Raw genomic sequence first — 10,981 nt, forward strand, 5'->3', positions numbered from 1 at the left:
TGTTACTGTGTTTTTTTTTCTGTCTTAGAAAGTGTAACACATTTAAAGGATATCCACAATTTCTTTCAAAAATATGGGTAAGGAAGAAATAATTTTTGTAATTTTCATTACGCTTTATAGAAATGTTGAAATGCTATTTAATTGATTGAAATTTTAGATCAGGTATACAAGCTGTCAAAATAGCCAGAAGAAAGTTGGATAACTATTACTGTACTGTCTTTAGATTTCAGTTTTATGACTATACTATGGATAGGGTAAATAGTTATAAGACTGAATTGTTCCTTTAATGATATTGTATTATCTTGTTAATCTTGTTATAATAACTTCATATGATCTAGATCATTAAACAATTAAAACTTGGTTTAAAGGTTCAGATCATAATGATTCTTAGAATTTCTTGGAATTATTCTGATATAAGTACCCATTCCTTTTAATTAACTACATTCTCTGATTAAAACTTTTAAGATGAGTCACCTACAGATAAACTCCTGTATCCTTACACCCACATTTGACAATAATTTGACAGCTCACACTGTAAATGTTATTGATGTAAATAAAGGTTCCATTAAGTAGAGTCCTGGTAATTCTGCCTTGGCTACCTTTGGAACCAAAACCTTTCTGTGTCTCCATATTCCAAATGTAGGATCAGTGTGTTTCATTTGCCATCCTAGATCATGTCCCTTCACTCTACAAGTAAGAAGAATGGGAAAATGAGTTTCTAGTTCTTTTGGCTTCTAAAGCAGTAGATAACCTCCGACAGCTGCCAAGTCTTGGATGGCAAAAAGGATCACATCTTGGCTGTTTACCAGACATATGTCCACTTTGTTACTTCTTCAATATAACTTGCTCCAGTTGACTTTCTTGTCACTCTTTTTGTTTCTTTGTTACTCTCCAATGGATACATCATTTTTAACTGTGCCTTTGACTATCACAATAATTCCAAGTAATTATTTCTATTAAGCTCTAACAGGCTCATATTGCTGATTGGATCTCACCTAGTTGACCACATGATGCTCACTCCAAGAACTTGCCAGCACATCTGAGTTCCCATCTTCAATAGTTAATGACCAATTACCCAGTCACCAAGTGACTCTTATCTCCTTTATTACCACTTCTTCCCCACCAAATATGTCACAGAATACTAGAGAATCTACATTCTGGATTCTTTGGAATCTATTTCTTTGTCTTACCATCTCTTTCAATGTAATATCACACATGGACTAGACATCTAGCATTCATTTGAATCACCTTGAGGGTATTTTTAAATACAGATTTCTAGAACTCATTTCTGAAATAATCAATTTCTACATTAAAATCTCACAATCTATATTTTTCATAAAACACCCTCCCAGATCATTTTTATGTGTGATCTGATTTGGGATTGCTGGAACCTTAGTAACAAGTTTCTAATTAATACTCCTTAGTCCGATTTCCCCATCCCGCAGCATATTTTCTACAGTATCAAAAATTTTAAAAAATATGTTATGATGGCGTTTCCCATCTGAAAGTATGTGGTGCATTCTTGTATTATGAAATATAAAGTTTAAGATTCTTCACATGGCATTTATTTCATCTGGATATTCATTTATCCAGACATTTCAAAAACCTATTCCCCAGGACCTGCATTCATGTACCAGACACAGGATTGTTCTACCACATTCAAGACTGTGCCCATAAATTTAGTAAATCCAGAGTATGCATATTACTACCAAATTTTCAAACTAAAATATGACATTTTTTTCACTTATTTAACCCCTTAAATATAGGATTTCTTATTTATAATAATGATCAAAAAATTGAGGTCTCTGATAATTGCACACTTTATATCAACACCTCTTCCCCAATTTCAACTCATAATGTCATTGCAGATGTTCCCTTTCATTTGTTGCATTTTATTTTAGAGGACATGCAGTGAGGACATGGAAGAGGAAAATGCAACATTGCTGACAGAGTTTGTTCTCACAGGATTTTTACATCAAACACAGTGGAAAATACCCCTGTTCCTGGCATTCTTGGTAATATATCTCATCACCATCATGGGGAATCTTGGTCTGATTGCTGTCATCTGGAAAGACCCTCACCTTCATATCCCAATGTACTTACTCCTTGGGAATTTAGCTTTTGTGGATGCTTTGTTGTCATCCACAGTGACTCCGAAGATGCTGATCAACTTCTTAGCTAAGAGTAAGATGATATCTCTCTCTCAATGCAAGATACAATTTTTTTCCTTTGCAATTGGTGTAACCACAGAATGTTTTCTCTTGGCAACAATGGCATATGATCGCTATGTAGCCATATGCAAACCTTTACTTTATCCAGTCATTATGACCAACGGACTATGCATCTGGCTATTAGTCTTGTCATTTCTAGGTGGCCTTCTTCATGCTTTAATTCATGAAGGTTTTTTATACAGATTAACCTTCTGTAGTTCCAACATAATACAACACTTTTACTGTGACATTATCCCATTGTTAAAGATTTCTTGTACTGATTCCTCTATTAACTTTCTAATGGTTTTTATTTTTGCAGGTTCAATTCAAGTTTTCACCATTGGGACTGTTCTTATATCTTACATATTTGTCCTCTATACAATCTTGAAAAAGAAGTCTGTCAAAGGTATAAGAAAAGCCTTCTCCACCTGTGGAGCTCATCTCTTATCTGTATCTTTATACTATGGGCCCCTCGCCTTCATGTATGTGGGCCCTGCATCCCCACAGGCTGATGACCAAGATATGATGGAGTCTCTATTTTACACTGTCATAGTTCCTTTATTAAATCCCATGATCTACAGCCTGAGAAACAAACAAGTAATAGCTTCATTCACAAAAATGTTCAAAAGAAATAATATTTAGATCTCTTACTCATCTATCTTTTCTATTTACTAAAATAATCACAAAATTGTGCAAATTAGAGGTACCTATGTTTTTGCCAGCATTAAAAGATTTTGCAATTATAACTGTTCTAGCGTTTTAATGACCTATGATATGAGCACCTATTTAACTAATTAAAATATTCCTATGTTATTCAAAAGCATTTGAGAAATTTTAATCGTCTTCGTAATAGAATAATGATAGCAGAAGCAAATAAAAATATTGTAGAGTATGGTATGTTAATCACTGTGTCTTATAAATGCATTAAATGCAAAATAGTCTAGTTTATCTGATAAGCACTTAAGTATAATATTTTTGATACTAACACAACTGTATGACCCGAGACGTCTATCACATTTATCTTCATAGTGAAGGTTGATTTGTGTTTAGAGGAAGACAGGTAGATCCCAAGAATTTTGCTAGCTTTCAAGAGGTCTTTCATTCCACTTAATTGCAAAAGAGTGAATTTCACTTCTTGTAGGAAGTCAACTCATACATCAAATAAAGAAGCAGAAATGGAAATGCAATGAGGACAAAATGAGAAGTGTTTAACAGTGAAGGCACTGCCAATGTGCAAGAGGGCAAGAGGATGCTGTTAACTCTCTGCGCTTGTATGAGCAAGAACCACGCAGCCTCTAACTTCCTAAGATGGCTTCTAAGGCACTTTCCAGCTGTGACTGTGTTTTCAGAGAATCTGAAAAGCTTCCCTAAATCAGAAAATTAAATGAATAAATAGAACTTAGTTTAAAGTGGGGATAGAAAAGATAAATGGCATAGTAGGAAGAAAATGGTCTTAATCTTCCCAGAAAAAAAGATGAAACTACTAAGATTTTAAAAACCAGTAATGTTACAAGGTTATTGGAATGCGTTATTGACAATCAGGGGCTTTAAATGCATATCATCGAAGTTCAAATTATCTTAAGATGATATGACATCATAGTGCCCAGTGATTGGAGAGAAAAACATGAAAATGAGGAAGAGTTTGGTTATTTTCTACTTCAAAAAGTCCTTGTTAGTCTTCTTCTCACTTCATATTCTTGAAGTATGTGAGTCATCCATCTGCCATTCCACTCTGCCCTTCATCTTTCGACACTGAAATTCCTTTCACTTTGTCACTGATACCGAGACCCTTATCCTAAGCATTACTCACATATCGTTTTGCAAACCTCTAGTTATTTCCTCCACCCTTCTAGCACTCATTCATTCCCCCATTTTGATGTCAGATTGTTTTTTCAACTCTTTCAATTTTCTTTTGTTGGATCATCATTGCTACCTGATTATATGTACATGTGTTTTAGGTGTCAATATCTATGTATACATACACTTATGTATACATGAGAGGAGAGAAAGGCTTTTGTTGATTTAATGTGGAAGTACATAAAAAAGAAATTTTTTTGGCTAAAGTGGAGCAGTAGCATTATTTGGATTATTCCTGTAGAAAGTTCCTACTTAGAGGTGAGTTGATGGTTTCTGATTGGTTAAAGTAAACTTTTGTTAAGAACCTATCATCAGAGTGAACAGGCAACCTACAGAATGGGAGAAAATTTTTGCAATCTGTCCATCTGACAAAGGGCTAATATCCAGAATCTACAAGGAGCTTAAACAAATTTACAAGAGAAAAACAAACAACCCTATCAAAATGTGGGTGAAGAATATAAACAGACAGTTCTCAAAAGAAGACATTTATGCAACCAGCAAGCATATGAAAAACCTCGTCATCACTGGTCATTAGAGAAATGCAAATCAAAACCACAGTGAGATACCATCTCACGCCAGTTAGAATGGCAATCATTAGAAAGTCAGGAAACATTAGATGCTGGAGAAATAGGAATGCATTTACCCTGTTGGTGGGAGTGTAATTAGTTCAACCATTGTGGAAGACAGTGCGGTGATTCTTTATGAATCTGGAGCCAGAAATACTATTTGACTCAGCAATCCCATTACTGAGTATATACCCAAAGCCTTATAAATCCTTCTAATATAAGGACACATGCACATGTATGTTTACTGGAGCACTATTCACAATAGCAAACACTTGGAACCAACCCAAAGGCCCATCAATGATAGACTGGATAAAGAAAATGTGGCAAATATACACCATGGAATACTATGCAGCCATAAAAAGGAATGAGTTCATGTCCTTTGCAGGGACGTGGATGAAGCTGGAAACCATTATTCTCAGCAAACTAACACAGGAACAGAAAACCAAACACCGCAAGTTCTCACTCATAAGTGTGGGTTGAACAACGGGAACACATGGACACAGGGAGGGGAACATCACACACCGGAGCCTGTCAGGGGGTGGAGGGGAAAGGTAGGGAGAGCATTAGGACAAATACCTAATGCATGTGGGACTTGAAACCTAGGTGACGGGTTGATGGGTGTAGCAAAACACCATGGCACATGTGTACCTATGTAACAACCTGCACATGTATCCCAGAACTTAAAGTATAAACAAGAAAAAAGTTAACATTTTCTTTACCATTTACTATGAGTTGGGGTTTCTGTGTGCTTAGGTAGAAACCCATTTTGCTGGAGCCACCTCAGCCCAATGTACTTCAGTTTAATTATTTTAACTATTTTCTCCCTTTTGTTTCACTTCTCAGTTATGGGCTATTGACCAACACTCAGGCACATGGAGCACTTTCTCACCACCAGAGCTTGTCTTTGTCTCAGCATGGAACTCATAAGTTACAATTTCTACTCTCTTAAAGCAGTGTTTCTTTTTTATTGGACGCTTTGTTTTTGCCATGTGAATCATATAGAGAAAATCTGGCAACCGTGATGGCTATGAACTTGCATTTCAGACTCTTGAGAAAATACAGCATACCAGCAAGATTACAATGATGACCCCCATGAGGAAAATACCAAGGGACTGGGGACTACTCCATAGTCAAAGCACCCATGAACAAAATCAACAGAAATAAAACAAATAAAAGTTAATGGTTGTAGGCCAGACACGGTGGCTCACGCCTCTAATCCCAGCACTTTGGGAGGCCGAGGATGGTGGATCGCTGGAGGTCAGGAGTTCCACACAAGCCTAGCCAACATGGTGAAACCCCATCTTTATGAAAAATACAAAAAATTAGCTGGGCGTGGTGGCAGGTGCCTGTGATCCCAGCTACTTATGAGGCTGCGGCAGAAGAATCACTTAAACCCGGGAGTGGGAGGTTGCAGTGAGCCGAGAAGGCACCACTGTATACCAGCCTAGGGAACAGAGTGAGACACTGTCTCAGAAAAAGAAAAGAAAGTTAGTGGTTATAGCAATCTATAAACTTAGTATCTAAGCCCAGAGGGCAGTTAGTTGAGAAGATTTTTAGATTTTAAGCTCAAAGCATCTTCTGATGATGGGACAAAATGGCAGTTGCAATCTGTTGATTTTTCTGTTTTGCAGTCTGAATGTCTCTGATTATGTTATTGGATGTTTTGATGAACTTTTTAGCAGCCAGCTCAGTTGCATGTATGAAGATTGTCCTCTGAAGTTTATATCAAGTTGTCCAGACCTAGCTTGCAGGGCCTCAGGAAAAGGGCAATGTATAGGTAGATAAGAAAACTCAAAGATAACAGACAGAACTTGAATTTAGTAATAAATGCACTATAATTTTCTACTGAAATATATTTTCGAATATTTGAAAATATTTGGCAGATCATCAGCTTCCCAGTGTAGCTTTTGTTTTGTAACTAGGTTAATGAGTTGAAGGTGGATCCCACTGATGAATAGGACAAGTATTTTCTATGCCTGAACTCAACATGAATTGACCAGAATGTTTTACAAATCATACTTTTAATTTTGCCTTATAGTCAGAGATTAATTCCTCCTGTTTTGTTTATAAGATTACATGTCAGACCAGTGGATTTTTGAGGAAATACTTTGTGAATGGATTCTAGAGGATTATTTGTTATTTTCCCAACCCTTTTTATTCCTTTTCTGGAAGATCGAGGGGTTGGATCTTTCCTATCTACCTTAGGTACCTCACATTTGGCTTCAGCTATAGGATTAACCAGGTTAAAGTATCATGTTACTAAATTGATAAAGATCAGGGAGTCCTGGATTATATTATCCTGGAAGAATTCTAAATTCCACAGAAAATGTCTGGCACTTTTGTTTGGGACAAGGATATTTTTCCCTATTGCTCTGAGCCCAGATTTTGACCAAGGTGTAAAGGTGGTTAAAGAAGGCAGGCCTGGTTCATCTGAGGAAGTGACTTTATTAGGCATTTATCTAGTTTCCTTTATTTTAATGCGTGAAAATGTAACTGAGCAAAAGGCTTAGTAGATGCAGAGTGACAAGATAGAGTATGATAGAATGAAATATAGTTGAAACCACCTTTGCAAAAATGATGACAGAAAAATCTCACATAGGAATATTATGACAGTGAATTTGAAATAAGAAAATCAGGCAGTGCTTCTAATCTCCAAGCTGCCCTTCTTCATTCCTGAGTGTAGGTCCAACTACCTCTGGGAGGAATTTATAGTTTGATTTTGAAACAAAGATGGTAACAGTCTCTCCTCAAAGCAAACTTCCTCTTAGCTTGGGGATCTGACCACCTTTGTAAAACTCACAGATTATCACAAGATTAGAAATTATGGCTCCTGATCATGCAACCGGAGGCCATGGAATTCTAACCTTCCTAATTGCTCCTGAAGATAATATTCCTATTGTGAAATCTAAGACTGGTGTTCAAGGTATTTTGTAGATCCTGAATTCTGATAAATCAGCTGGCACCATTCAGAATGGTAAAAGGACTCCTCTAGTTTTGTGACCACCCCCCTGCTGCAGGATCCACAAGAAGACAGTTTTAACCCCTATGATTTTATCCCCAACCCAACCAATCAGCTTTCCTCATTCCTTAGACCGCTGCCCAACAAACCGTGTTTAAAAAACCCTACCCTCTGAATTTTTGGAAAGGGTGATCTGAGTAATAATAAAACTTGAATCTCCCATTTAGCCAGTTCTATATGCATTAAACTCTCTATTGTAATTCCTCTGTCTTGGTAATGAGCTCTATCTAGGTGTCAGGCAAAAAGATCTCATTAGGTGGTTCCATAGAGAGAGGGAGCAGTTGGAGTTAAGTCAGTCAATGATCCACACCTAGACTTTCTGGTAATTATATATAAACTAATCCGATAGAATGATAGAATGCCATTATGAAGTTATAGTGACAGCACCAACTAGGTGGCAATGCATTGCAAGATTGTCTTTGCTTTTATTTTTTCCTCCCCCTGATGTTTGCCTATTAACATTTTTCATCAGATTTCAGTTCACCTGGAAGTTAGACATATGTCTGGAGTTTGAGCTGCAGTTTGAAGGAGGAGGACAATTTTACAAGTTTACTTGGGGTTAGCTTCTGAAGGGAATCTAGATCTTTGGCCTTATTAAAATCATGTTTTGACCAGCTCTGATGAGACCATATTAATCACAGCATTCAAAGCATCCTATTTTATGTAGAAACTGAAGTGTGCGTAAAATCTCAGAAGTGTTATGTGTTGTGGATAATAGTGGCATAAAGTGTAATTTCAATTGTTAAAACCCAAACTGGGTACAGTGACTTAATATCTATGTTTCTAAACTCTGCAATACCCTGCAGGATAATCTGTATTTCTCATACACATCTAAATCCACAATGCCCAGTTGAAGATCTTCACTTTGTCCTACAGGAAATCCTAAGATGCTCTCAGGGGAATTTCAGTTCTCTAACTTTTTCTCTCCTGGTGAAAACGGAGATATACAATTGGTCAGCACTTTTGTTGAAAGCAAATTTTTACAAATATTTTTCTAAGACTGGAAATGAAGCCTCCAAAATGCATCAGTGCACAAAGAATTGCTGCCTGTGTTATTATCAGATATGTTCTATTATGTATTTTTCTCTGCTTTAGAAAGCCTAATACTTTTAAAGGATCTCCATAATTTCTTATGATATTAGTAAGAGAGAAATTATTTTATCATATCCATTATTATTTTTAAAGAAATTTTAAAATGCTATTTAATATATAATAAGTTCGTATTTGGATCACAGCATGCTAAGATTGCTGGGAACAAATGGAACCAAGAAGAGTGAAGAATCTTTGTATCTCATTATTATGGTTAAAATCTTGACAAGCAAAATACCTATAAAATAAGTTTTTAATGATAATTCATTATCTTGTTAACCTGACTATAATGATGTTATAAGTTCTGGCTGATTAGAAGCTTGAATGTTTTAAAGCTGGGTTTAAATCTTCAATTCATTGTGATTGTTATATAGGATACTTTTCTGATGGTTATGATGTAGTTTCATTCTCTGTAATCACACTCTCCAATGAAAACTTTTAGGATCTGTCTAGTAAATATTTTCTCCTCTATACCTTCACCACTTCTTTCAATAATTTCATTACTTCTTATATGTGGTGCATAAGTATATAAAGAATTAAATACGTAGAAATATACATTTTTCATATTGAACATTTTAGATCTACATGGTAATACTAGTTATAGTGTATGTATATCTATGCGTATACCTCAGAAAATATGCAGAAAATGTACTATCCTAACCTTGTTAGCATTTATGATTTTAAAAGTACCCCCAAAACAAATTGAATTTTACAATTTGTCATTATTTTGTAATATGGGATTGCATGAAAGGAAACCAATGCCTTATAAAAATTTACAAGTGGAATTACTGTCATTTGTTTATTACAATGTTTGTATTAGGATCCAGTCTTTGTCTTACTTGATTCTGCTAAATCAAAGAAAAAAAACTGACAGAGAAGAAAGTGCTCCAAAATCAGCAACATTTCTTGAGAAATTTAGTTTTAATCACTGCAACAGTAAAGATAAAGCAACATTTAAATATGGAGTAAACTTTCAGACAATGCCGATATATTCATGAACAGTGGAAAATTGATGGGAAAAAATTATAGTCAAAGTTGTTTTATAATACACAAATTGCATAGGAAAATAAACTTTGATTTTTTTAAAAAAAGGAAAATGAAAAGACCCCCGGGGCTCTCTGTAGTCTTCACGAACAGCAGAGTTAATGCACAGATTCAACCCAAGCTCCTGAGCCCTTCCCTCTATTTTGCCTTAGTATATCTCTGACACTTCCTCTCTCTCTTTTTGTGGCTTGTCTTTTTTACACTTACCCACCTATGACTTCATTATTCTTTGTCTATTTTTCTTCCTCATTCTTGTACTTCACCAACCCACACAAATTTCCCTTATTCCTTTTCTCCGCTCGACGTCATCTTCTCCTCTTCTCTCAATTGTCTATCTTTACTTTTGAGAACTGTACTTAAATATTCCACAGAAGGAAAAATATTAAATTATTCTATGAGCAGTAGACAAATGCCAACTGTTCTCCACATGTCTTAGAGTACTCTAACTCATCTCTTCACCGTTGCGCTGCTTGTCTCCCATTCACTTATTTGCAGACCATTATTCTATTACGTATGGGAAATGGTTCTCACTAACACCACTAAAAATCACTTAATTTATTTCCTTTTTTCTTTCTTTTTTTTTTTTTGAGATGAAGTCTTGCTCTGTCTCCCAGGCTGGAGTGCAGTGGCACAATCTCAACTCACCACAATCTCTGTCTTCCGGGTTCAAGAGATTCTCCTGCCCCAGCCTCATGAGTAGCTGGGATCACAGGCACCCTCCACCATGCCTGGCTAACTTTTATTTTTTTTATATTTTTAGTAGAGATTGGGTTTAACCATGTTGGTCAGGCTGGTCTTGAACTCCTGATCTCAGGTGATCTGCCCACCTTGGCCTCCCAGAGTGCTGGGATTACAGGTGTGAGCCATTGCGCCAGGCAAAAAACAAACAAACAAGCAAAAATCCTTAATTTCTATACACAGTGATTTCCCTTCACTCCTTGCCCTACTAGAGCATTTATTTTGTCATTTTCCCCTATATGTCACTTCGTCACACTTCATGTTTTCCCTCTCTCTTTATGTCCACAACACTCAGCTTTTTAGTTCCCTCTGACTTCTTCCCTTCAACACTCTGCTCAGTATCCTTTTCTGTTATCTCCGTGGTCTGTCTTTTGAAAATCCCAGGTCTTTGGGTTGCAACAGGAAGTAAGTTATTGAATTGACATTTACTCTACCATAGAAATCACAGTGAAGTTGGA

At 36.2% G+C, this 10,981-nt stretch overlaps 1 protein-coding gene across 2 annotated transcripts; it reads left to right on the forward strand.

Moving 5' to 3' along the window:
- OR5H14 (olfactory receptor family 5 subfamily H member 14) lies at nucleotides 1-9,138 on the forward strand. Of its 2 annotated transcripts, none has more exons than XM_055381739.2 (2): nucleotides 1-77; nucleotides 1,902-9,138. In XM_055381739.2, exon 2 carries the CDS (start codon nucleotides 1,920-1,922, stop codon nucleotides 2,850-2,852), a length of 933 nt encoding a protein of 310 aa, XP_055237714.1. In that variant the 5' UTR covers nucleotides 1-77; nucleotides 1,902-1,919; the 3' UTR covers nucleotides 2,853-9,138. The 2 variants fall into 2 exon arrangements, with proteins under 2 accessions (XP_055237714.1, XP_063559598.1); XM_063703528.1 differs by lacking the exon at nucleotides 1-77 and adding an exon at nucleotides 1,186-1,255 and having other exon boundaries at nucleotides 1,902-2,852.
- Nucleotides 9,139-10,981: the final 1,843 nt, after the last annotated feature.

The sequence above is a fragment of the Gorilla gorilla genome, chromosome 2, assembly GCF_029281585.2.
Source record: "Gorilla gorilla gorilla isolate KB3781 chromosome 2, NHGRI_mGorGor1-v2.1_pri, whole genome shotgun sequence".
Classification (NCBI taxonomy): domain Eukaryota; kingdom Metazoa; phylum Chordata; class Mammalia; order Primates; family Hominidae; genus Gorilla; species Gorilla gorilla.

Excerpts from the sequence above, each read along its gene's own strand:
- OR5H14 (XM_055381739.2), top strand. The coding sequence starts at position 1,920 with ATGGAAGAGGAAAATGCAACATTGCTGACAGAGTTTGTTCTCACAGGA.